Source organism: Seriola aureovittata, chromosome 10, assembly GCF_021018895.1.
Source record: "Seriola aureovittata isolate HTS-2021-v1 ecotype China chromosome 10, ASM2101889v1, whole genome shotgun sequence".
NCBI lineage: Eukaryota > Metazoa > Chordata > Actinopteri > Carangiformes > Carangidae > Seriola > Seriola aureovittata.
This window is the reverse complement of record NC_079373.1, coordinates 12,651,985-12,679,781: the sequence shown is the minus strand read 5'-3', so window position 1 is coordinate 12,679,781 and position 27,797 is coordinate 12,651,985. Positions and strand designations below refer to the sequence as shown.

The 27,797-nt window shown below is 43.1% G+C and overlaps 1 protein-coding gene across 2 annotated transcripts in view; it reads left to right on the top strand.

Moving 5' to 3' along the window:
* roraa (RAR-related orphan receptor A, paralog a) overlaps window positions 1-27,460 on the top strand; it is a 184,743-nt gene extending 157,283 nt beyond the window's left edge. For both annotated transcript variants that reach the window (XM_056387189.1, XM_056387190.1), the window contains 9 exons: window positions 12,059-12,144; window positions 13,751-13,892; window positions 16,211-16,606; window positions 17,241-17,362; window positions 17,468-17,600; window positions 18,609-18,716; window positions 19,708-19,818; window positions 20,033-20,145; window positions 20,545-27,460. In XM_056387189.1, the coding sequence (XP_056243164.1) occupies window positions 12,059-12,144; window positions 13,751-13,892; window positions 16,211-16,606; window positions 17,241-17,362; window positions 17,468-17,600; window positions 18,609-18,716; window positions 19,708-19,818; window positions 20,033-20,145; window positions 20,545-20,709 (1,376 nt within the window). In that variant the 3' untranslated portion in view covers window positions 20,710-27,460. The remainder of the gene's footprint in view (window positions 1-12,058; window positions 12,145-13,750; window positions 13,893-16,210; window positions 16,607-17,240; window positions 17,363-17,467; window positions 17,601-18,608; window positions 18,717-19,707; window positions 19,819-20,032; window positions 20,146-20,544) is intronic.
* Window positions 27,461-27,797: the final 337 nt, after the last annotated feature.

Here is a 27,797-nt window from a genome sequence, read left to right as displayed (position 1 = left end):
TGATGTGATACAAGGATAAATGCAGTAGATTGATGGAATTAAAGCCCACCCTATTGTTCCCATGCTGTGCATCACTGACACATGTGAGACTCATGTCTCTCATTAAAGAAAATAAATGCTTCAGGCATCCTCTCTGCAAAAGCATCAAGTTTGTGTGTGTGTGTGTGTGTGTGTGTGTGTGTGTGTGTGTGTGTGTGTGTGTGTGTGTGTGTGTGTGTGTGTGTGTGTGTGTGTGTGTGTGGGAAGCTATCTCAGTTGTTTTCCCTCTCTATAATCTCTCCCTCCTTGCACAATGGATTTAGCCTGGCCTTGAATGGAAGAGAGTACAAATTGCAGTTGACTCTTAACAGCAGAGCATTCGCCCTGTTGACAGAGCCCTGGACGTGTGATTATATTAAAACAAAGGGGCAAGACCATTGATTATTTAATTAACTTTCAACTAATGCTTGTGAAAAAGACAGGATCACAACCACAAGCATAGCTGTGCTTCTTTGTTGAAACGTCGTCATGTTATACCCACGGGCAGTCTTATATGATGCATCTAAGCCACTAAAGAAATCTAATCTTAACTACGCAAGAAGAAAAAAAAAGGAAAAGAAGAAGAAAAAAGTGAGAGTGAGAAGCTTTTTCCGCTTTACGTGCACGGAAGGCACTTGGCTGTGCATCTAAATTTTAGGGAGCTAGTGTTAACTCTATATTTGGATTCCACTGGAGTGGATTAAGGATTCTTTACTGCAAACCCACGGGATTCTCAGAGACATAAAAGAGGAGACTGTTTGCATCCATGCTATACAAATAATTGCAGGTTTCAAATCGAGTGTAATTTCAAGCACCAGCTATATGGGAGAGAGTGGGCTTTGATGTACAAATCCACAATTCATGGGGGATTAGCACCCCAAAGGTTAGCAGTTGCTAATTACAGGAGATTGGTTATACATATCTAACAAGGCAAGAAGACAGCCTTAATAAATGTGAGGATTCATCAGGAAAAAGGATAAGCGGCTGTGATAAGCGGACATGTATTTGAATCAGCATGGATTGATACCCTGTAATGCCCTTCTTCATACAGTGGAAGGAAAGAAGCACTGTCTCTTCCATTGTCTTTACAAACAGCATACCTTGTGCGATATGAGATTTTCAAGATGCATTTGTGAATGCAGATTTGTGCAATCATATAAATTAACCTCTCAGATATTCTTCCTGTGTCTCTTACTGCAGCAATTTCTCTTTTACTGTATTTTGCTTGCAGCGTTCAGTGCTGCATTACCATAATCCTTGGTTCCCTTCCACAAACCACCACTGGCTAAATGAATCTATTATTTTTGCCTGGAGCCGAAAAGATGCAACAAAATGCAATGCATTAAAGGGAATGAAACTTGTGATAAGCAGCACATTTTCTCTATAATAGCCTGTCTACAACAGACTTTTTACCCACAGTTGGAAGAATCAGCACACTTGACCTTTAATAATCGGAATGTTGTAAGCTTAAAAGGTGGTATCAAACCCTAAACCTTTCCATAAAAAGAACACCATTCAGTTCTGAACATCATCATTTAGTCAAGCTCCGGCTCACTGGCCCTGTGTGTTGTTGATTCCCCTGACCGATGACAGCAGACCTGGCCAATGTGGCCTTGTGTTTTCATATGGCCCTAAATTAAACATGTCCGAGCCAAGGCAGGCACTTGCTCTGCCGCGGGAAACGCTTTTTCATCTCCTAATGAATGTGCCTGAGGGGGTCCCACAGGGGGCTCCACTTCACCCCTCATTAGGCGGGGTGCTGCGTCTGCCTTCATGCTGAGGAGCAACCTCCTGGAGAGGGGCCTCCCACTTCATCTGAACGTCCCACGCTCCCCTGCCCTGGACCAGTGGACTGCACTGCTCTCTCCCCTCTCTTTTCTCTATCTGTCTCTCTCTACCTCTCCCTGTCTCCAGTACTCATCACAAAGCAGCTCGTCTTATAGTCGCAGACCAGGGATGACAGGGATGAGAGGATGGTCCGTGCTCCTAATGTCATTTTAATGGCCTTGTTTGGTCTGCTGTGGTCGTGATTTATTGCTATACACACACTTCTAATGTCCTCCTGGATGTCTGCTTAACTGTGTTTTTCCACAACAAGTCAAAGATGCGATTGTTGTAGAACTCAGAATGGCCGGTGGGTTGATGAACTAATCAGAGTTGTATTGACATCTCCATTTTCTTTCAACCGTGCCGTCCTCATTATGGCCTCAGACAGACCCTCGCGTTACGTCAGGCGGCGCTGAGGGGCCAGACATGCTGTGTAGTGGCCGTGGTTTGCAAAAAGAAGGAAGAAGTGAAGACCTGCGGAGGAAACCTGTTTCCCGCTCTGGCTAAAAAGTTCCCTCCCTATGCAGTGCTGCAAATACCCAGTCTCGTGTGATAAATATTGACGGCTTCCTGTCGTCAATGAAGCAACAAAGCGCAGACAATTCCTGGCTGTTGTGAGGCGGTAGGAAGGAAAAGAGGAGTACACTGGCTGTCAGCTGACTCCAAGAGCTTTTGCATGGCAGCAGAGCAGGTTGAAGAGCTGATTGTTATTCCAGGGCTTTTGGGATGTGTTTATGCAATCATTAGTCTTGGCACTTGTTTATTTGCCTGGGATTAGAGCACCACGGCGCATTCACCGGCAGTCAGGGAAGCTGGTTCACCAAAAGGTAGCAGCAAGCGCGCAGGCCTTCCTCTGTAAGCAAAGCGTGCAAGTAGGGAAGCATGCTTTGCGCATGGCTGCTTAATCCTGCCATGTTAAACAAAACCAGGCCAGTGTTTGTAGGACTATGAAAACAGCAGTGCAGAGGGAATGTGCCTCACACGCTGTAAGCAGTCTGTGAACTCTGTGTGGCAGTAGACACTCGTCGTGCACCGCTGTCATCTAGGAATGCCTTTCATACGGTCTGCTACAACTGGAGGAGAGGGAGGACGACAGTGGAGTTGCTCAGCAGCTCCTCCGCAGTGAAGGCAGAGATTATTGAAGTTACTCTTGTAATCATTCGTGAAAACCGTGTATCATGTACAGTTTTCGAAAGAGATACAAATGTCCTTGATTCAAGCTTAGTGACGATGCATTTTGGAGATAATACAGGTGGTTTGGAAAAAAAAAAAGACTCCAAGGATAAGGAAGAATAAAGGAACATCAACTTATTTAAAAATGTAATAAGATACACTGTTTTCACTGGACTGCAACCAACAACTGTCGATATAACTGTATTATAAATATATATATATATGTTTGTGTAATTTTCTGCAGCTGATAAAGTGACACACCAGTGTACTGAGGCTTAAGCAAGCCATTTACATTCATTGCCTCAGTCTACTTATCCTGGTCATGATACTGCCAGGAGCGAAATGAAATAAACAGATTGATTTTTAAAATGCTTTCCAAATTTCATCACAAGTAAATATTTTACATGGTCACGATCCTAATATTTCACTTCAATCATTTTGCACATTTATTATAGGACTGAGGATAAATGGTGCATGATGGAAGTGTTCGCAGTCACTTATTAAGACACTAATAGCCAAGGGCACTGTGTATGGATTAGATAATGGCTCTGTCTCACTTTACTTTGCTCTCTGCACCTGGAGAAGAGGGCCAGAAAAATCTTTGAAGGCCAAATAGCAGCTCTTGAGTGTGCGTGCGTATGAATTATGGCTCACGTGTGTAGCGAAAAACAAAAGTGGTCCGTCACCAGGTGAAGACAAAAAGAGTGAGCCCAGTGAAGCGGGGCTCTTTGAGAAAGCTCTTCTTCTGGGGCCCCATGACACCGGTGATCTGTGGAAAGGTTGGGTGCCTCTAGTTTCAGCTCTATCAAGCTCTGGATCTTTTAGCAGCAGGATTCAGTATCCCAGCTAATGTAACAAGGCTCATTTGTCTCAATCACATGTCCCTGGAAGTATCGGCTGGCCATTGATGTCATTCATCTTCCCTGTCCTTGCCTGCTCTTTTTCAGCTGATGAAAACCCAAGACCTTCAAGTAGAATGGCAGAGGTGCTGTAAAAAAGTGCTCATCAGCCCAGCCATGAAAAAAAAAGAAAAAAACAAAAAGAGGTGTTATATGGAGTTTTCATTGTTGAGGCTTGTAGATGAAAACTTTCCATATTTCATTAGGGGTAGAAAGACTTTTTAATTTTCAGATTCACTGTGACAATTGTTGTCCGATGACGAGAACATGTGTCTTTTATCTCAGCTCTTCTAAGAGCAGTCGTTTCTGTTGTCCGCTGCCTGAGTCAGTACGCAGCATCAGCAGGCAAAGAACAGCGCAGTGTGAGGGCATCTGTATTGTTCTCATATTGCCTGCGTTTTTGTATACTTTACACTAATTCCACCAATTCAAGTATCACAATTTTTGAAAAGATAGTCGTTCACCGGCACACTTTTTTTTTTTGTTTGTTTACAGTGTGATCCTCCTTATTCTCTCTTATATGTAGAGACACTGCGTGATGACAGTCCCGTCATGATGTGTTTTTCTCTCGCTGTCTCTCTCCAAAAATGTCTTGCAAATGTTTTTGGAATAAAACTCATCGCTTGATTTATTAACACGTGTCCTCGCGCGGAGCTGGCTTCAGCTGATGTCAGCTCCAATGGAAACAGTGACTCGCGCCATAACTGGAGGCTTATGCTGAGCTTCCCTCTTCGATGGAGCAAATCAAGATCATGATTACTATCTGGCCCATGCAGCCAGTCTGCGTTGTCTGGAAACATGTTTTCCTAAGGAGACCACAGAGGGACAATTACTGTCAGCTGAACTATTCAGCCTGCTCTCCATGTGTGTTCTGGCTGCGTGCCTCTGACCCACTGACCCTGAGCAGCAGCATGAGATGGGACCTCGAGTCTCCCTCCTCTTCTCTCCCTCCACCCGCCCCACCTCCTCACACCCTCACCCCCTAACATCCACCATCACTGAGGCATTCAAATATGCACTTTGCAGATGTCTGAAATGAACATACAAAATGCTCATATACTCTGTCAGCCCACTGGCAAAAAAAAAAAAAAAAAAAGAAGAAGAAGAAAAAAAAGACCATGCAGGAAGTTGTGTGTGGATGTAAGTTTTGATTTCTTTGTGTGAAACAGTAGAAAGATCCTATTCAAAAACCCACAGCTGAATTCTGGTTGTCTTACAGAAATGCATACTAATACAGCAATTATAGGAGGAAGGAAGTTGTACAGTGTGGCAGTAGCAAATTCCCTGGTGCAATGGAACAAGGCTCTTTGTTGTTATGTAAAGGTTTCTGCGTGTAATTGCAGTGGATGTTTTGAAGGATTCATTATTTATATATTCCTGTGTTTTTCTAAAGGAGCCTACTAGGCTGCCGTCCCTGCAGGGAGATGGAGGGCTGAGAGGTGCTTAACTAAGGCGCTGTACCACAATCGAGGCTTTAACCACCGCCTGCTTAGTTCAAGTGGTCAGACTAAAGGTTCAGAGGCATCACATGATCCTCAGCTGAAATCTTAGGATTCAAACAGCAGGCCCTTGCACCAGTCAATCAGGCAGTCCTGTGTGATTTCAGCCTCAGTGAGTTTTGAGTTTTGGTGCATCCCAATGTCTAGCTTCACAATGCACGAATAAAGCAAACAATGCACAAGCAACTCTGACTCAGACTTACAATGTAAGAACTTCTATTTCCATTCACAATCGCATTATAACAGAGGACGTATCATATTTGATTTTATGAAGGGCCCAAATGATCATAACAGTTAGACAAAGCATGTAAATATTTGCAACACAGATTTTTTTTATTTAGCTCTCCTGGCTCTCTATGACTAACTAGGGGCTGGTAGAATGCATAAGTGAGTGCTGTCTACAGATTGTATTTTGCCATCAGAGTAAACAGTGTGAGCCTTTCTCCCTCCTGGCACACATGTACGCCCGCATGCACATTCACATGCTCGCTCGCTCGCTCGCTCGCGCACACACACACACACACACACACACACACGCACACACACACACACAGAAGGGGCGTGCCCTCCGGTCCCCAGCACCCGGGCACAACTTCACTTGTCACTGCAGTCACAGACGAGAAGGGGAGAGGTGGGGTGGGGTGGGGTGGGGGGTGGATAGAGGGAGGTAAGGAGTGATGGGGAGAGAGATTTGAGCTCAGGTGGGGCAGACAAGGGAGGGGAGCGGAGCGCCGCACACATGCTACCCTTCATGGTGCTCGTCTGCTCGGTAAACCCGGGCTTTTGTTGTTTCCCCCAGAGTGCAGGCGTGCAGACTCCCAGCCAGGAAGCTCGTCAATCTTTGCCACAACAACACATAAATTAGTGCCCAAATTACTGTTACGCCGGTGGAGAAAGAGACATGGAGAGAGATGTCTTGTGCTGCGGTTTGGGAATACATCTTCCCCTCTCCTGCTCCCCCTCATAGAGGGTGTCAGAATGCACTTCAATAAAACAGTCAAGTAAATACAGGGAGAGACATGAAGAGAGAAGCACTGCTGTGTTGTACAGGCATCTGGAGTTGGGCAGTGTTGAAATATTAATAGGCCTCACACACAAACAAACACAGAGATGCACGCATGAGTTCATCCAAAAAGCAGCCCAGGGCGATGGTCCAGACCTGCGCTTTAGCAAAGTCACTGCACTGCTATGAAGGAATAATAGGAAAGGCTTAAAGAGCCCATCTTTTGAAACAGAAATATCTCTTCAAATATAGCTAGTCTCTAGTGAAGGGGGTTCACAGCTTAGGCAGCTAAATGATTGGGGGGGAATTATCTACACACAGCATAGAGACATCAAAATGTGTCAATTATGTCTTTCCTTGCTCTAATCCTTGTGGTCAGAATATTTTCTGATGACTTCAGCGTGTTTATTGGTTGAATGGAAGCTGTTTAAAGTGATGATATAGAGTTTTGGTCTGCAGGTGAATTTCTGTACAGTGCTGTGTGCTTCTTTTTTTTTTTCTTTCTTTCTTTTTTTTTTTGCTACAAACTAGCAAATGCCATTAGGACAGCTCTATAGTAATATGCCAACAGCCTCCGATCCCTAAATAAATAACACATTTATACTATTCAGCCTGTGTTCCATCCCACGACTGTCCTTTGCCGCTGACATTCAAATAACCTTTCTTCTGCTGCATAAATGAGAATAAAAAAGTATTGTGTTGTGCGACTTCACATGACAGCGGACCCCTGGCAGATGAAGAGAGGCAAAATTCGGATTCCAGCTCTTGTTAGGCTGTCGTCGCTCTACGGCTAGATCCGACAGTCATGGGTATCTGTTTAGAGAAGACTGTTTATCAACCAACAGCTGATTTCCAACGCCAGAGAAATCAGTTCATGTAGCAAAATAGATAGCTACACAAAACCATGGAGGAAGATTGCTTAGCACACATTTACCAGCCGGTGTTTGTGTTTGCTGACCATGCGTAAATTCTCTGTTTTTAAGAAAATCTGCTTTTGTATAACAGTCCTGTGCAGGCATGTGATCCTCATAAGCTTTTGTTTGGTTTTGTTGCAAAATATTATAAGAGGAGAATGTATTAACACAGTTTGTCTGATGGGAGACGAATTGTTAATCTGCTCATAATGTTGTGCCCTGTCCAGTTCCTTACATAATCTCTGACATGAGCCCACTGGCTTGCGTCACTCTTGTCATTGACAGCTGTCAACACAACACGGCCGCCGACACACACACGCACACACACACATACACACACACACATATACACGCACTGACTGACACAACTGACACAGAGAAGCAAAAGTGTTTTTCGTCCAACTGTTTCACATGCTTTCTTTCGGAACGATTGTGCATTGTAAATAAGCCAATGAAAAAACATGTAACACCCCTGCATGCACAGAGCAGTACAGAAGCCTTGGTGTCAGGCCTCATATATTGTGCACCTCTATCATGAATCATCAGGCCATGAGAAAATGATTTAATGGTCCTATCGAGTAATGGGTTAAGCTCTCAGCATTATGACGGTGGCACTGGGCATGGGTCTGTAATGTAAGGGATAATCGTAATCCTCCAGCGTTATGTCAGTAGTCCAAGGGTTCAGTGGGAAAAGCCAGGAGATTTTGACTAGTGATTTTCCATGTTTGCACAAGCCTGTAGGATTTTCAGTTTTATTTTATTTTGTATATGTTACCAGCATCGTGCTATATTGAGCATTTGAACAATATAAAACATAATTGCAGAGAATTAAATAAAATGTTTGTTATATCTGACAAAAATATAGTCTACTATAGCACACATAGATGCATACTAATGGCTCATTTCTCCGCTTCTTGTGAATGATTCTGAATAAAGCAGTGCAACATTTGCAGCGCATATGGGAAAAGTGTCTGTTCAGAGCCTATAATGAAATAAACTATGACAAGGCCCCTGTGAGCTGTTAGTGTGCTTTTGGTAAATTGTTCTGGGTGTTTACATATGACTGTCAGTTTCCAGGTCTTAATAATGCACTGTGGTTTTAGCAGTGGGTTGATCTCCGTGAAGACAGGGAAGGGCAGTGGGTGATCATGCAGAGGCCACGCTGCCCTATTGTACATGTGCTCTGAGTGACACGTCATCCCCTCAAAGGGCCTGCTAGTGTGGTGAATCAGTGTCCTTGAACTGCTCAGCCACAGACAGACAAAGAACAAGCTTTCACATTCGGCCTGACTGTCTCTTCTCTCCGCCATGCCCATTGTCCAAGACACCCACGTCAGGTTGCACTGCTGCATACAGGAAATTGATGTTGCGCTGCTGCCCAGTCCTCATGGTTATCCACGTGGTATGATTGCACTGCGATGTGATTCACACATAATCTTTGGCGTCTTAGCAGGTGTCTTTGAAGTGGCCTGCGTGCAGAGGCCATCTCACAGTGCTGTGAGGAGCGGCAGGCTGCTGGGATGGGCTTTAGCATGGCTGCCCGTCTGACTGTGCCTGGCTTTGATGTCGTAAACAGAGCAGGCAGGGCTGGCTAGCAGGGAAGGGATGCAGGGAGGCAAGCAGGCAGGCAGGCAGGCAGGCAAGCAGGCAGGCGCGGTGAATGGGATCAGTGGCAATGCGCTGGTCAAGCTCAAGCGAGCCAGCAGCTGCCTGTTTCACACCAAGAGGCAGTTAACACCGCAGCTCATGTCAATAGATATTGACTGCCAGATTGGGACTGCTTATAAACGCAGGCCTTTTTGTTTGACTGACTCCCCTGTGTGAATTCAGTTTAAATCATCCTCAGTGTCAAAAGTGTAGCTTAGGGGCCCCACGACCAGTCATTCAAGAGGACAACTTGCACAGTCATACAGATACACAAATATTGACTCAGGCTGATGATGTAGGTGAATTAATGGTGTATTTGATCTCCATTGTGTCATTGCTCAGTGTTTATTCTCCTTGACCCCCTCTTTTTTGAAAGCGGCTTCTTCCAGAGTGGAAATAACTATATGTTCAGACTGAGGTCTTTTCTCATACAAGATACTACAGAGCCTGTCTCAGCCGGTCCAGAGACAAACCCTTTTTACTGTTGAGTGCACTGAGCATCCAGGGGCTTGTGCAGCGGTGGAGTGAGAGGGTGTTAGCTGGTGAGGCTGTGCGCACTCAGGGCCTTCCTGCTGCAGATAGGGCTTTGTGAGGCATGCTTGTGTGTGTGTGTGTGTGTGTGTGTGTGTGTGTGTGTGTGTGTGTGTGTGTGTGTGTGTGTGTGTGTGTGTGTGTGTGTGTGTGTGTGTGTGTATGCCCTGCCCGGCCTGGCACCCCCGCGTCTCTACTCCCACTGCTTTCACCTGATGTGGCACAGCCTCTGTCAGGCCTGAGCGAGCGCCCAGCCAGCTTCGCTTCTTCAGGAAAGATGAAGGCATCTCACAGCTGTGCTGTGGGGGTGGGGAAAGCTAGCAGCAGCCTAAGCCTGGAGCTATCAGAGGCTGGAGCTCAGAGCCAAAAGCCTGTGGGCTGGATAGGGTGGGTGGAAGCTTGGCTTAACTTGGCAAGACAACCATAGCCACAGCCCTGCACTGCCACCCAATGGCAGGGGAGGAACACTACAACCTTTAGTTCAACATAACCACAGCTAGTCATAATTACAACACGCTTCAGTTGTTGTGAGTGCATGTCAGAACAAATTATGTAAGTAATGAGGCTGAAAATGCTAAAGGAGTCGAAACACACTGCACTGCTAATGCTCATGCAGGGAGAACACAAAAACAAACAATAGAGTGCACTCATACAGCGATAGACCTAACTGAAATAACAAGCAACTGTTCACTGCAAGGAAAAGATTAATTATAAATTAACCCTCTCAGTTAGGTTGTCAGAGCCCGCCTCCTGCCTGGATTTCACTCTAATCCGGGCCGACGAGGTGCAGTGCCCTCTATTGTATGTGAGAATCACAAATCGCAGGAGGTGTTGTCTGGAGGAGAATTAATTGTGCATGTTCCACCACTCCCTTTTGTTCATTTTACTAAAATGTAGGCTAATTCCATGTAAACATGGCCAGTCTTGTTGACTCCAGCAGTGCGAGGAGAACAGACACAGATTCCTGAATGAATAGAGTGTGGCTCCGGGGTTAGTGGATTAGAGGCTCTGTGTTAAGGGCCTCTCCCGGGCATGCCTCAGGGACAAGGACATTATCCACATGACACATTACAGGCTCCTAGGCAGCTGATTAAAATGGGCAGGGATCTCTGGATTGAACCCAGCAAAAGTACTTTTGATGTTATCAAACTAGTTTAAAGAGGTTGGTTGTTAAGGTGTACGAGGGATATTTGAAGCTCCTAGTCTTAGGAAGAGACACGAGGCTTTATAGCAGACAGTGAGGCCTGGCTAGAGGGAAGAGGCTGATGTAATACTTTGACATAGTGAATGTACCACCACTTTTTTAATGAATATAATTTTTATTGCATCGTATTAAGGCAAAATTATAATACCCCTCCCCCCCCCCTCTAATTGGTATAGACTTGTGTTGCAATATCTCTTTTTGCACTGATTGGTTGGCTGCATGACTGGTTGGTGAAAACCATTACATCGTGAGAAAATATCCCGCGGTGATCTTTCCTCGATTTAGATCAGATAGCAGAGTTCGTCTGGCGCTGCAGTGCACTGTTGGGATGGCGGGACTGAGATGTTGGAGATGTGGAGGAGGGCTGTGAGATAGAGATCTCTGGAGGGGGAGAGAGAGAGAGAGAGAGAGAGAGAGAGAGAGAGAGAGAGAGAGAGAGATGGAGAGAGGGGGGGAAGACAGAGGGGGAGGTGGAGGTGGAGAGGGATGGAGCATCAGTGGCTGCAGTGATAAAGCTGAGAGCAGTGGGACAAGCTGGGAGTTCTGTGTCTCTGATGTCTGTGTGTTCTGTCTGTTCTGTTGTGTTGCCCTGTGGTCTTCTCCTGAAGAGAAGGCCAACGATGGATGAGGCCTGTCCTCTCCGTGCTTTTGTCCTCTATGGCGCGTGAATCACAAGCCTGTCAACAGCACAACACCACAGCTAAAACCCCCACTGAACCCTTTTTCTATAGCACACACAGACGTGCACACACAGCCGCTGCCACCGCTCCATCCGAGCGCAGTGGGCATGTTTTTGATTCTTTGTGGCCACAGTGGATTTACTCCTGAGGTTTTTATGGTTTTGAAGTTTAAGAGGCTTCGTGAAGTCAAGTTTTTTCCAGGAGGGAATACATCTCCTCATGTGGCTAAATGAGCCTTTGTCATTGCACACGGCTAGCATTAGCGCTACCGTGATAATATTATGGTTTGTGGGTAGCACAGCTTTTTCCTTATGTGAGCTGTGTTGAGGATGCAGATTGACACTATGTTTACATTGGCTGCTTGTGAGGACTTAAAATGGCCTCCTTCCCTTCACTCACTCACTCACTCTTACACACACACACACCCACACATACACACACACACACACACACACACACACACACACACAACTCTGTAAATATTCTGCTAATGCTCTGTGGAAGTGAGGATTCAAAAGCCACCGGATGAGATGTTTTTAGAAGCACACTGCTCTTTCATGTACCAACATGGATCCATGGTGAGGGTGTTGTACAGTGACTTGTGACAGCAAAATGTTGATTTTTTTCTTTTTTTTTCTTTCATTTTCCTTTTCTTCTCTGCAGCTCAAATCGAAATAATTCCCTGCAAGATCTGTGGAGACAAATCATCAGGCATCCATTACGGCGTGATAACATGTGAAGGATGTAAGGTAAGCATCATGAGACTAAACCCGCTTGTGTCATGGGAAGTAGTGTGTGTGTGTGTGTGTGTGTGTGTGTGTGTGTGTGTGTGTGTGTGTGTGTGTGTGTGTGTGTGTGTGTGTGTGAGGGACAGGAGAGCCGAGAGGGGGAGGACAGGGAAAATTGAGGGAATAAAGAAAGTTGCTTGCGAGGAAAAACATTTGAAAAATGTTGCTGAAGTTTTACGGAGATTTGGAGAGGGACTGCGAAGTGTAAACACCAAGAACATGATCATTAAAGTGGTCAAGCACCGCAAAGGACATCACAGAAAACCACAATTAGTAGTACAAAGTCATTCCTCTGCCTTGCTCTGCCTTTCCCTCCCAGGGACATGTCTTTTCACTGTGTTTTTTGCCTCTGCTGCAGCCTGCTCTTCTTGAAATAAAATGATCAAAAGGAGAGTGCTTTGAATTATAGCAGATTGTTGGCTGTTTGCTACAGTGTGTTGCTTCCATTGAAGCCGCCTTTTGTACTGTTTCAAATGCACCAGCCATTCATAGTGAGGGGAATTTTGTGCTTAGAGTGTATTCTTGTCCCCGTGCTTGTCACCAGGCACATCATTAGCATTCCTCAGCCAGGCTGCACCTTTGCTGTTTGCTCGTGTGTGTGTGTGTGTGTGTGTGTGTGTGTGTGTGTGTGTGTGTGTGTGTGTGTGTGTGTGTGTGTGTGTGTGTGTGTGTGTGTGTGTGTGTGTGTGTGTGTGTGTGTGTGTGTGTGTGTGTGTGTGTGTGTGTGTGTGTGTGTGTGTGTGTGTGTGTGTGTGTGTGTGTGTGTGAAGGAGAGAGAGAGAGACAGAGAGAGAGGTTCCTTTCAGCTGTTCTTCTCTCCCTCACACAGGAGCTGGAAGGAACAAAACACTAAAGAATAAACTGCTGAAATCTATCTTTAATGATTGCTAATTAGTCCAGGCAGAGAGGCCTTTAATGATATGTGCGAGTACAAAAGTTTGGACCATAAATCATAGCATTATTAAAGAGTGCTGCTTGTCACTGGCAGTTATAGCCTGTTTCCATAATGGCTTCCATTATAAAGCAACTTGGCAGCTGTCAGCTGTTTTCTTGTAATTAAACAGCCAATGAGCAGCTAATTAAGACATATGTGTATGGAGCGGTAGAGTGGGGCATGTTAATGATGTGCTGGAATCAATTCATTAAGTCAAAGGATGAGGAATCCAGTCGGTGTGCATTCGCAATCCTTTAGCACTGCACATGCCAGTGCTGCGTTAATCAACACTAATAACCCCAGTGAAGAAAAATAGCATCCACTGTTATCATTCCTACCCAAACACACCACCCTCATGCTGAACACACTGCTGATATACAGCGCTCTTTAAATGCCAGATATTACGGCATAACAGCCAGGAAAATACCACCACAGTAGTGTTATTATCTAATCTGTTTGGCAGTGGTAAAATAAAAATATCACCACGAGGAATGCAATAAATCACTATCAATCAGTAATGAGTTTTGTCAACACTAAAACACAACGAAGACATGATCTGATCCTCCAGTCCCAACACATTTTTCCACCCACGGTGGTTCATCCGAGGTGTTTCCGTGCCCCTCTCCTGTGCAGGGCTTCTTCAGGAGGAGTCAGCAGAGCAATGCAGCCTACTCCTGCCCCCGTCAGAAGAACTGCCTGATCGACCGCACCAGCCGCAACCGCTGCCAGCACTGCCGGCTGCAGAAGTGCCTGGCAGTGGGCATGTCACGAGATGGTAAGTGCTTTATGGAAGAGGAGATTTAGGTGGGCGGATGCAGCAGGGCGGCGTGGTGAGTAGACAGAGGTGAAGAGCTCGGGTCAAGCCCATGTGTGGGCAAGACTGTGCTCTGCTGAAGTGCCTTTGAGCCAGTTGCTTCGGGGGATGCTGTTGTGGATTCTGACCTCCCTTTTTGAAGGCAGGCAAGAGAGGAAAGAATTTCCTCATGGGGACCTTAAAGTCAAATGGTCATTGTTGTAAGTTTTTGTGTGTGTAGTGTAGAGTTAGGGCTTGTTATTTTTGTTTTGGTGTTCATCTGTTTATTTTGAAAGTAAAAGAATGAGGGCAGACTGGATATTCTTTTTATTCACTTATACTTAATATATTTACTTACTTATATACTTACTGTATAATCAGCAGCTAATTTGCATTCTCTGTTGCCACAAGATTTTTGGAGCTGTGCTAAAACTACATTGGTCAGCATCTTCTTACAGCAGGAAACACAACTTATTGGTATGTAGGGACAAAAAAGTGTCCTTGCAAAAATCTGGCTATTTTTCAGAAAAGAATCTGTAAAAACTTATGATCCTTTTCAGGGTATATTACCTAAAACAGTCAAACAAACAACATCATAACTCCATTGCGACAGCTTAACTCACTGTGGTTGCTTGGCTGTTTGTTTGTGTGGTACTGTATATTGATATCTTGATGGAGACACAAAGAAAAACGCACACACACAGACAATGACTGATGTTATTCTCAAAGGGACAGAGCAGACATGTCCTCAGAAAAACTTTGACGTGAACACTAAGACGTCACTCTTCATTCACTGTCTGCAGGTGAGTGCTTTGTCTGCGGGCCTAATTTGTTGCAGTGATAGAAACTAGGTTTGATGAAATAGGAGGTTGTTCGAGGTTGTCATTAGTGCTGCTGCAGCTGAGATGCAGTAATGGGAGCACACAGGTGGGGATGTATGCTGGAGTGCTCCTGCTGTGCCGTGCTGGTCCAGACTGGGCCGAGCTGAGGAGATTCTATCAGAACAAAGCAGAGCACAGTTATGCTTTTGTTTTGTTTTTTTTGTAAAACACACACAGACAAGTGAGAACCTGAACATACATGCACAGAGGCCGGCATGCCTTTATGCACACTGTTTTGCTTTAATTCAGTTACACACATGCATATATATTCATGAATGTGAATGAACACAGAAGTACATTAGCACTTATGAGGGCCTTTGTATAGCCACACACACATTCTCAAATCGCACTTAATACACGCACACATGTGCACATGCACACACACACACACACACACACACTTGGGACAGACGAAGGTGACTCTTGCCTTCACTCAACACAACCAGAGCCCATCTGCCCGCACTCTCCTCTGCATCGCTCCACTGTGCGTAGACAAAAACACACACTTACACAAACACACACACACACTCACTGTGACCAGCTGACATACTGCCAGGCCCCCAGAACTCTGGCCAAGGAGTCTCATTCTCAGCACCACTGTTTAGTCTGGAAACCTTGAAACAGGAGGCAGCAACTTAGCCTTCTCATGTTTGAGTGGCTGGTAAGCTGTTAGTCACTTCCCACTTCTGCCCCTGCACTTATGAGGCTGTTCATTTTTTGCAATAATCTCTGTCATTACTGATCCCCCCTCTGAAATATGGAGATTTACTTTTTTGTCATCAGTGTTATCTGTTAAGAGAGTGTCTCACTCTTTAGTACTCGACTGTACATCAGTCTAGTGGCGTATGATGATAAAAGCTGGCATCTTTTGGTCTAATAGCAACATACAACTTGAACATAGATGAGTTTTGTGTGTTACTGTGTCAGAGGAGGGCACATATTGACCTCTGAAAACAGTTTGTAGCCAGCAGGGAATTAATGTGCCCAAAAAATATCCACAATTCAATCCTTTTTCGCTGTTGTCCAAGCAAGTCATTTTGTCTCAGACTCCAAGAGTTATTTTTTCACAATGAGGAATAAGAACTTAGTCAATAGTGTGAGATAATTTGATTTGATATGAGATTACTTCACATATTGGAGTGTATGGTTTTTAGACTCAGCAATAAAATTCACAAAATTCACAAAATGGATGAGTAACATGGAGGATGAGTAATTTACAAACAATCATACATCGACTCATTAACTAGGGCTTTCGTTTTATTTTGAATACAAATTATATTTTTTGGTGACTTATTTTACGTTACGCAGGGAAGCCCCTTGTTGCCACATATATAGAAATAAAGTAGAGCAGCATCTGTTTAAACTGTTTGGGATGTTTCACTTGAGTCTCACTTGTATTTTTTGTCCTGCTAATCACAGCGGTGAAGTTTGGCCGCATGTCGAAGAAGCAGCGAGACAGCCTGTATGCCGAGGTCCAGAAGCACCGGCTGCAGCAGCAACAGCGTGACCACCAACAACAGCCTGGGGAGGCGGAGCCACTCACACCTAGCTATGGCCTGTCAGCCAATGGCCTCACAGAGCTCCATGACGACCTCAGCGGCTACATGGACGGTCACACCCCAGATGGCAGCAAACCAGACTCTGCGGTCAGCAGCTTCTACCTGGACATCCAGCCATCTCCTGACCAGTCAGGCCTGGACATCAACGGCATCAAGCCGGAGCCCATCTGCGACTTTGCCCCCGGCTCTGGCTTCTTCCCTTACTGCTCCTTCACCAACGGAGAAACCTCCCCCACCGTGTCCATGGCTGAACTAGGTAAGGAGCGGGAGAGAGAGACAGGGGGAGACAAGAGGAGAGACAGCAAAATGGAGGAGGGGGGAGAACAACTCAACCGTGGGGCAAACGACACAAAGGTTGCTTAAAATAGCAGGAGGTTGGAGACTCATCTCCAACACTCATTAAAAGAGCCTCTTTTTTGTAATTAGTTTCCATTAATTAGGGCCAATCAGGATCCAGCAGGGCAGGCGTCTGGGGAAATCATTTTTTTAGGCTCCCCTGTGCCCAGGAACTCCTTTTAACAGATGTGTTTTCAAAACCATTTAAATTCTTATACTCAATATTTCTCTCAGAGAAAATGTGACCTTTGTTTCAGTGAGTAACGTGGCACCCCTCCTCCTCTCCATGCATTTGTGTCATAACTAGATTGGCTTTGCCTCAACCTTAAGCTATGAGCTTCCTGCAGGCAGTAAAAGGAAATGTCAACAAGCCTTTTCCCAGTCAAAAAAGCCCACGCGTATCCGCCTCTCCTCCTTCTTGAAAGCTCAGTAAATAAATCTTCTTTTCCTGTGGCATATTTCATCAGTGAGGTCTTCACTTTCTCATAGCCTTGTGAGGAACATTCAGATCTCAGCTGTGATCTTCTGGGTTTGTGATGATGGTTGTATTGCAGAGCACCTGGCCCAGAACATCTCCAAGTCACACATGGAGACATGTCAGTACCTGAGGGAGGAGCTGCAGCAGATGACCTGGCAGGCCTTCCTGCAGGAAGAGGTGGAGAGCTACCAGAACAAGGTATCTTGACCGCAGCCGGGCCCGCGCTGGCTTCCACAGCAGTCGCAATCATCAAATACATTGTTTTAAAGTAGATAACCCATTCTCTGTCCTATCTGTTCTTAGCCCCGGGAAGTCATGTGGCAGCTGTGTGCTATCAAAATAACAGAGGCCATTCAGTATGTGGTGGAGTTCGCCAAGCGCATCGACGGCTTCATGGAGCTGTGTCAGAACGATCAGATAGTGCTGCTGAAAGCAGGTATGACAGCCTGTCAACATGGCCTGCTGCCGTCAGACTCACCCACCACCTCCACCACCACCACCACCACCACCACCCCCCTCTGGCATTGTCACAAGGGCGTAGCTGACCTGACTGCACAAAGCCCTCTTCTTCACACGCACAGACAGTGTCACAGAGAGGAGACCCTGCCCTGCCTGTTTCCTCTCTCTGTCTCTGTCGCTCTCTATTTTCCTCTGTTCATTACATACATAGCAAAGATGGACACAGTGTTAGATAAGCAATGTGTTCTCTGAGCTCAGATAATACTTATCATGACGGCTGCCATTTCCCCCGCTTTTCCCAGACACCAGTGATGTCTGCCCATTGGAATTGCTCTCGTGAAGACATACTTACAGAATATTAAACACTGATACGGCTCTGTGCACACTGTCACCTATATTTATGCATAAATAGAGATGCTCAAACACACACATACACACCTACTGCGCATGCAGCAAACAAACACCTCTCTTGGGTCTTTCCCTGGGTATTATTTACATTAGCACAGCCATATGAATAATGAAATAAAGACTGAGATCCCTTGTCAGACATGACATTTTAAAACAGTAGCATCTTCCTTAGAGGCAGTAATGGCTTCTGTTATATTTTCCTGATCCTCTTATCCACTCCTACTGAGTGGTACAAATTACAGCATAGAATAATTTCCCCACCTATCTCACTAAATAAAGGTTGAATGAATAAGCACTGTCACTACTGAATGAAGCACAATTTTTATCTGGCATGTCATTATGGAAAAATAGCCTCCCATCTGTGATATTATCATCTGCAGAGGTGATTTTTCTTTTCCCTCTGATGGCAGTCGTCTCTATTTCAAAGTGGTTGTGTTACTCATATTGTTGAAGAATAGCACAAAGCACAATCATGTGCTTTGCATCCCTGACTGATGTGCAACTGTTAGGGAGAAAAAGAAAAAAAAGAAAGAAACAAAGCTCAGATTCAGCATCTTGTTCCTGTATGTCTCCACAGGCTCTTTGGAAGTTGTGTTTGTCAGAATGTGCCGTGCCTTTGACTCGCAAAACAACACAGTCTATTTTGATGGAAAATATGCCGGACCTGATGTGTTCAAGTCATTAGGTAAGTAGAGTGGGTGGGTGGGTGGGTGTGTGTGTGTGTGCACGTTTGAGTGAGTGTGCATGTGTGTATTAGTGTGCTGCTGGTGCTGCTGCTGCTGCTGCTGCTGTGTGTGTTTTCTTACAGTGTCTTATACTCCTTTCCTTGGTGTAATAGCCAAAATTAGAGTCTGCTGTTCTGTTCTACACAATGCTGAAGGCCTGGAAGCAAACACTGAGCACTCGTCCCTGCCTCACCTGGCATTGCTGTCTCTGCAGTGGTTATTTATGGTAGAACAGAGATGTTAGTGAGGCTCTGCTGCATATGGCTCCTGTAACTGTGGAATAAATAAAGCCAGACAGAGTGTCTTTTGGGAGAGAGCTATCAAAACCATCATTGATAGTCTGACATAAAACATCTCAGGCAAAAGCAAATAGCATTTGTGTTTGGCTGCCATGACATTACTAAGACTCTCCACCATGGATTTTCTTGCACTTCCAACTGCCTTTTGACGAAAAATGTAAATGTGTCCCATAGTGGCAGTAAAAAATGCTGAATTCTGTTTCTTAGTGTGAGTTTAACAATCCCTGTAACTCTGTGTTTGTGTGTTTACGAGCGAGCATGTGTGTCTGTCCCAGTGTCCTGTGTGTTCTGTGCAGAGGGGTCCGCAGTGGGGGAGGCAGAGTGATGGGCTTCCCGAGCCGCAGTGGCATCCGCCTGTCTCTCTCTATCCCCGATAATTGATTTAACTAAAAGCCTCAATAGTGACCTCATTTTGGCTTGCATAACACCACCCAACTGCCAAAAGTGACTCGTCTGGGAGGCAAAACTCAGTAAAAGCATTGCCTGTTCTGCTCAAGACGCTCCCATGTGCTGTCAGCATGCCGTTCTTTTTCATTCCTTCCCCTTCCTCTCCCCTCCCCGTGTGCCTCTCTCCCAATAAAGATCAAGAGTGAATGTTGTTCTTTGGTCTTCCTCATCCTAAGCCCTCTCTCTGCGTCCTTTGCTGTGGCAGGCTGTGACGACTTGATCAGCTCCGTCTTCGAGTTTGGGAAAAACTTGTGTTCTATGCACCTGTCTGAGGATGAGATCGCCCTGTTCTCCGCCTTTGTGTTGATGTCTGCTGGTAGGTGTCATTCACAGTGCAAGGAAAAAAAAAAAAAAGAATAGACACACATTCACCACGATAAGGAATGCTGTTGCCCTCCTGTTTTTCTCTATCAATTAATATCTTAGACTAGTGGCAGTGCATCATTACTTTTCACATGAGCCAAGTTGACTGTTAAGTGGCCTACATGTGACTGTGCAGTAACGAAAAGTTCTGATAATTTCCTTTTCAGACCGGTCCTGGCTGCAGGAGAAGGTGAAGGTGGAGAAACTCCAGCAGAAGATCCAACTGGCCCTCCAGCACGTCCTGCAGAAGAACCACAGAGAGGATGGTATACTTACAAAGGTACAGTGCGATGCAGTACATGCTCCATCCATTATCCCTGAAAGTGGCTGTCTGCTAAGCATGTTGTAGCAGTGTAATCTCCTGCTGTTTAGGATCTTTACCCACAGGCTATCAAACATTTTTTGTACATTAGATTTACCTAATAGATTTCAGGGGAAGCATTCATAATGTTACATACTTTTTTTATCAGTAAAATAGTGGCAATTTATCAATTGTACCAGCTCCATGATATGAAATGTCAAGTTTTCCTCGTGTCTGAGCGCTTGGCTCAATATTTACAAGTCTGTTTGCCCCTGTGCGAGTGGGAATACACTGTAGGGAAGAATGTTTTTCACTACCATTGCTCCATGTCCTTGCCTCCATGTAAATCTAAACAGCCTGTCTCCTCTCTCTCCACAGTTGATATGCAAAGTGTCGACACTGCGAGCGCTGTGCAGTAGGCATACAGAGAAGCTTACAGCTTTCAAAGCAATATACCCAGACATTGTGCGTGCCCACTTCCCCCCCTTATACAAGGAGTTGTTCGGATCAGACTTTGAGCAGTCCATGCCCGTTGACGGGTAGCAGCCCTGCCAGGTGCCAGTGTGCCCACCGTAGGGGAATGTGGAGGAGGAATCTGAGACACTTTATTGGTGCCCTGCACAAACCAGAGCGGACAGATGGCACGCTGTTCAACTTCTTCTTTTGCATTGGAGGGGAGGGCTTAGGGAGTTGATTCTCAAGGTTTACTTTATTGAATTTAGTTCTCTTTGGAAGACTTGTGGGACCCGACACCCCATGGGACATGAAGAGGAGATAGGGACAAATAATTTCTGTCTGGTTGAATTTGACCTTTTTATGCGCATTTCTAACATGGAACTTGAGAGTCATTACGATCATTCATTCATTTTCACCAATATTTATTGAATCACTATTATGATGATTTATCTGTGCATCTGACTTGTAATCATATAAACAATTAATGTGACACTATTGGCGTTAAAATAGCTGAAGACATCTTCAGTAGATAAATTAAGATGATAATGAAGATGAATCAACATCAGTATTATTTTTCAGATTACACTCCCGAAACTGTTTTTTAGTATTTTCATATTCAACACTTCAAATAGTCCTGTCCCTATCCCGAAATAAAAAGCGGATAAATGCGCACACTTTGGTCAAGTTCAGCCGTTTTTCTCTTGTGTTCAGTCGTATCTTTTGGACGCAGTGCTTGGAATGAAAACTCACAGCAACTTTAAGGGAGGCGCCGTCGGCATGGTGATGCAATCGGTACCTCTCTATGGACAATCGTTTAAAAAGAAAAAAAAAAAAGAAACATAGAATTCTGGTAATTCTAATGAAACCGCAATGATTTTAGCTGTCAAAGACTCCATCCACCATTGTTGCATAGTGAAATCATGTAAGGCCATCTGCTATTAATCCTTCTCTGGACAGGTGCCCTGGAGAAGCACAGGGCACCAACACAATGAAAAGGGTCCATTCCACCTGTTTTATAATGTACTACAGGGTATATGGTCATAAGTACTTACTATACAGAAAAAAGTAATGTTTATAGAATCTATTTTAAATAACATGTATGATATTAGTAGTTAGACCATTCTTAATTGTTGAATTGATAAGGCACTTTTATTTACACCTTTCTTTAATTTAAGACGTGTATATTTACCTAGTGATGTGTTGCATGTGCACAAGAAATACAAGTTGAACCATGGTCATAGAGGCGGGTCCTGGGAGCAACAGATGATACTGGTCTAGAAGTTGTTAGGGCTGTCTGGTAGGATGGCTGGCGTGGCTGCTCGCCGGTTAACAAAGAGGCATGTATGAGAAGGCAGGTTAGAGACACTCTAATCACCTGTTAGCTCAACAACTGCCTGACAACACCTGTCAAAATGTAGCTCTGATACTTCTTTTAGAGAATATATGCACACGTACAGTAAAGGTAATGTTACAGTGTCAAGGCTTTCCTGTTCAGTGTTATGAACAGATGTGGATTGAACAGCATTTAAAACATAAGTAAAACAGAGGTATGGTGAGACATTTGCAACACAATGGTTTTCATATTCTTTCATATTATTTTCTAAATATTTGGTCCTCATTTTATTGGGAAATGGTCATTTATTAAAAAACATAAAAATAAAACATAAAATCAGCCAGGTCTAGCAAATCAATATCAAATATTCTTGTGGTTGGACTGGAACGATCACACATTGACTGTAATCCAATTGTTCCATCTAGTGGAAGCTAAAGATACAGCAAGCTAGTTAACAGCCTGATGACAAAGATACGTTGTCTAACCTAAAAGCACATTTACAAGCTTCTCTCAGAAGGTTATGAGTATTTGTTTGTTTTTGTTTTTTTGGGTGGGGGTGGGGGGGGGGGGGGGGGGGGTTTGTAGTTGTTTTTGAGTGGCTTTGTCTGCCTTCTCACCACAGCCTCCGCCCGGCAGCACCGCAACAGGACACAGAGGAAACAGTGAAGGGAAAGTGAATATTCAAAGCCTTGTCTGGTAGTAAAGCTTCTATTTTTGTAACATGTTTTGGTTAATAAACTCATGAAAGAGAACGAGGGAGAGAAAAAGATGTCAGGTAGCACTTAACTATATTCCTGCAATAATTAGACTAGCTGTTGTTTGTATGATTAGGGGAGAAACATAAAAATGGTAGGACAAGTGCTATTTTCAGAATGCTTTGTTGTCGTGCTTCTGTTTTGTTGAGTGTGTCTTTCTTGTCAGTGTGGTAGTAAAGTGGTAGAAAAAACCCTGGATGTGCCAAACAGTAGTCGTTGCTTCCGCTTTCCAGTCTACTCGTCTGTAATGTAGAACGGATTCCTAAGACATTCCAGCAATCTCAGTAGCGGCTTCTAGGAATATCTTAAAAAAAAAAAAAGAAGAAAAAAAAGAAAAAAATGATATCCCTTTAGAAATCCAACAATCCAACAAAGCATGTTAACACATCTGTCACCAACATAGAATCCAGTTGTTTGTCTTTTGTTTTCTGTTTGCACACTATCATTCCTCTGCCGTGCAATTTGTACAAGGCGTTAATGCCTTGTGCTGTCACCCCTCAGGGAAGAGTTTCTTCTGCGCTTTCAGTTAGAGAGGACATTTGTTTGTACTCATTAGGTTTAGTTTCTTATGTTGGTTTTTTTTTTTGTTTTTTTTGTTCAGGGATGTGTCCATGAGAGGTGGTTGAGATTAACATTTGAATATTCATCACTGAGTTGTTCAGAATTTTACATTCTTGATGGGGCCTCCAGCCACTCAAAGACCACTGCGCCCCTATGGTCAAGTTTAAATAGAGAAAAAAAAAAAAAAATCTCATTTGTAAAACCAACAAAGCCCATCCCTTTTACAAACCACAGTTTTATCAGTACACAGCATATTTATCACACACACACACACAAAAAAAAAAAAATCTGTTTTGGTTTCAAATGGTGTCATCAGGGTCTTTAAAAATGATAACCCTCTTTGTTAGAAAAACCAAATATTCTTATGCAATACTAAATCTCTTGTGTTTGGGTTGTAGTAGATATGCTGTACCTAAGTAATAATCTCTGTTATGATCCAATGCTATTTGGATATGCACAAGCCCTCTACGACTAGTAAACCTCAGTCTCCCAGCAAAAGAAACCCAGTCTGGAACACTGCTAGACAATCCAGGTTGAGAGGCCCAGAGGCCCTGCAAGAGCAGCGAGGAGGGTGAGGTGTGAATGCTCAGGGAGGTAACAGGTAGACTGAAGAAGCAGCTCGCTTTCCTCTGGATAGTTGCAGAGCATTTCATTAGCTCTTCTGTGAACTTATTAGCACTCAATTGATAAAGAGGAGGTGGCTGAACTTTTTTGGCATAGCACACTGAACATGCAGTACAACACTTAACTGTTCAGAAAATAATGAAGAGTCGGACATTTGGCTGATTTCCTGTTATTTATTTGCAAAAAAAAAAAGAGAAAAAAAAGTTTGTTTCCTGAAAATGATTCAGTTTGAATCTTGTTTGATGGTCACATAAAACAATTCAGTATTTCATCAAATATGATCAGCTAAGGTCTGCCGTCACAAAGTGAAAATCTTATTTTCATTCAAGTCTAAATAGTTGAGTGGCTTGTGATATGTTCGACAATATAAAACGAGCAATATGCCTTGTGTTACAATTACGGGTCTCTACAGTGCAGTCATCATCCTTTTGAATTGACCTTCTTCATACAGCTGATTCAAACTGATAACATTTCCTCTCAGTCCAGAACAAAATGTAATAAACCCCCATTACTCTGTCTTCATCTCCTTATGTACTGGTATGGTTGCGATATTGGCAAGATAGCAGAAAATGGTCATCAAACACATGAATACTTGTGTCTAACTATAAACTGCACCTTCACACAGGCCTGTAAAGTGATGTCCTTCTGTATATTCTCACTTGAGAAATCCCAATTTAAATAAGGGATTGATGCTAAGTGTGCTATTCAATCAGTGTATAGTATACAGTAAAATGTGCTGGTCCTTCTGTCTCTGCTCTGTTGTCTGTTTGTAAAAAGCAATAGTGTGTGTGTGTGTGCGCGTGTGTGTATGTATTTGTTCTCACGGTGTGTGAATAAAATAAACCCCAGACAAGGCTTTAATAATTACAGAGGAACAGGGTTATGCGGATGAGGTGGTCTTGATTTTATGTTGGACTTGTTTTTTTGTTTTTTTTTTTTAAATAAAGGTTTTGGAAATGCTGAGCTTGATCCATCCATAATAGGTGTAGGTTTCAAAAGCATGACATAATGCCTTCAACAATTCATTGGTCTGCAGAATGCCGTGAAGCAACATTGACCAGCTTCACGGCGAAAACACGCTTCGCCATCAGCTCGGACAGCGCAGCCACAGCCGAGGCTGAAATGAGCTGAAATGAATTCAGGACTGTAAATTGTGAAAAAATGAGTCTTTGTGACCATAAATTGTGAAGATCAGTGTTATGTCACGCTGAACGTTGTGCTGGAGTGTCGGTGTGTTACCCAGAATTATGAGTCAGTCATCACATTTTAACAGAACTCATTTTCCAAAGCACAGCTGATAAGGATTTATGATTAAAAAAACGTTTAAGAATATAGTTTAAAAAAAAATAAAAATGAAAAGCAACTTTTAGCCATAATCGAATGTCAAGCAATAATATATGTCTGTGTATTATTTTTGATTCTTTTGTGCATAATAGTCTTTGAACATCTGCATGTAAATACACCTCTTATTTATCACTTTTTGGTTTTTTGTTTTATTTTGTGGATGTTTTTATGTTTCATCTGTATATTTGACCAGTTCTGTTCCCAGGTGGAGAACTAAGAACTTGACATGGCCTGTATGCTGTATATCTTATTTTCTCACTCTTTCTCTCTCCCTCATTCTCGGCTGTTTATTCACCATATTTAATGTTATTATTGATCACATGTATAAAGGTAGCTTTGTAACTTCTGTCTGTATAGGTAAGAGGAAAATACTGCTACTAAGGCCTACCCAGTGAAAATATTTATCTGTTTATCAATTACACCATATTGTATGATAACTCTGTTTCTAGTTTGCTTCCCTCCTTTAGGATTAGTTTGATAGAGACAGGGTGTGCTGACATTTATTTTGTGTTGCCCTGATGTGTGGTGCTAGGTAAGTTAATTTTGTGAACAAAGTATTGATTCCTAAGCCTGGCTGCCCTCTTAGTACATTCATTTCATTGCATATTAATGTATTATTGATATTAGGACTCAATAAATGATAATAATAATGAAAATGATAGTGGTAAAATTACCCAGCCAGTACCTGTATCAGTGTGCTCGTCTTGGGGTAAGGCACTTATTTCCTTCTGACTTATAGCAAAGCTAGTATCTGCTAATTAACAAGCTATTTAAGGTTGCTTTTCTGGTTTGTGGAAAAATGATAATATTCAAACTGAAACGGCAGTATTGTGTTTTTTCTTTGTCTGATTGTAAAAAACCACTCACTGAGGCTATAGTTTGTCAGGTTTTAAGATACTAAATATTTACCTCTCTTGTGTCGGCATAGTTCTTCACCTGATGCAGGGAAGTGGTGCTTGGATTTCATTAAACAGAGCCTCGGTATGCTTTTGTTATTCCCCATTTTAGACTAGCCTGAAACAGTGGTTTCTTCAGACCAGTGGCATAAGCCTTTTGCACCACATGAAGTGTTACAAATGTACATGAAAGGATTGCCATTTGAGGACAAAGTTGACCTTTTCTCTCCACTCTGTAGCAAATATCAGTAAGAATATGCTTGCAATAATACACAACGTATCACACTGAGTGCCTCTCGGTGTAACAAGATGCATACATGGTTTTGATTGTCTTTTTTTGTGGTTTTTCCAGACGTGTACTGAAGTGACAATGTGTTTTTGTACATGAGGATGAATTCTCACTCTCACATGCTTCAAATGTTTTTTCAGACTCTTTCTTTCTGTGTTGATCATTTTCACGTGGGTTGATGCGCTAAGTTAAAAGGTTTTAATGTATAGACAGTCTGTTTAGAGTGTACATGTCACCCCCCCCTCACCTTGTTTGAGAAACATAAATGGGAAGTTTGTTTCATAATGATCTTGAATGGTCAAATAAATGCTCGCAAATAATATTACAGAAAAGTTCACCTGCACATTGTTTGTTTCAACAAGGCAAAAACTAACAGGCAATCCATATTTTCTTCATTTTCAGTTTGTTTTATATCAATTTTATTTTTTATTTCGCTGAGTACAGAAGATTTACTAATGCATTGTATATCAAGTATTTGTATGTGTTTGTATAAGAGGCATACAACACATTTGGGTTTCTTTAATGTTCTGTGTTCAATGTGCGCTCAGTCGGTCGGGGTAACTTAACATGAAGGGTGGGTGGAGCAGGGGTGGATTCGGATTCTTTTTCCATGCAAAAGCAGTTCAAATTATGGGAAAGCCGAAACTAGTGTGTGGTTGTCACAAATTTCTAAGTCACACGTTTGCTACTGATGTTAAAATGGGGACAGATGATCATGTACCTTTTTATCCAGCTCTTTTGAACTCTCTTTAGCAGGTAGTCTATTCACAAATGTAGTTTTGCTCCTTCTTGTCTGATTCTTAAATATGAAAATAAGTATTTTGATTCATTTTGTAAATACAGCTGTAAAGAAAAATAAGAAATTTAATGTTGTCTTTTAAATACTTTTCATTCTAATATGAATGTTGTTATATTGTACTTAGAAACTGTACCTTTAATATTACCTTTATTAAAAGTGCATTGGACACATCGATTTTAGATGTGCTTTATGTGCTGTTATCCCATAATAAAATTTACCGCTTGTAATGGGCTTTTATTTCCTGACTGTTTAACTGTTTCTGTTGTCTGCTCTCTCACACACCACACAAACACACACACACACACACACACATATACACAAACACACTTTTTAATGAAATTAATCACACTGAATATTTTTGATTCACAATAATTTTATTAGGCCTAATCATCCTAGTGACTCAGTATTTAATCAAATCTCCACTCCACTGGAAACTGTTCTCCAAATGTTCTGTTCTCCTATGAGCCAATAATGTCATTAAATTTGTTTAATACTTGCATCAAAATATGTGCAGCTGGAAATGAAAATCATAAGAGTTTGAATTTTTTTTTAACCATACTCTAAATTAAGGTTT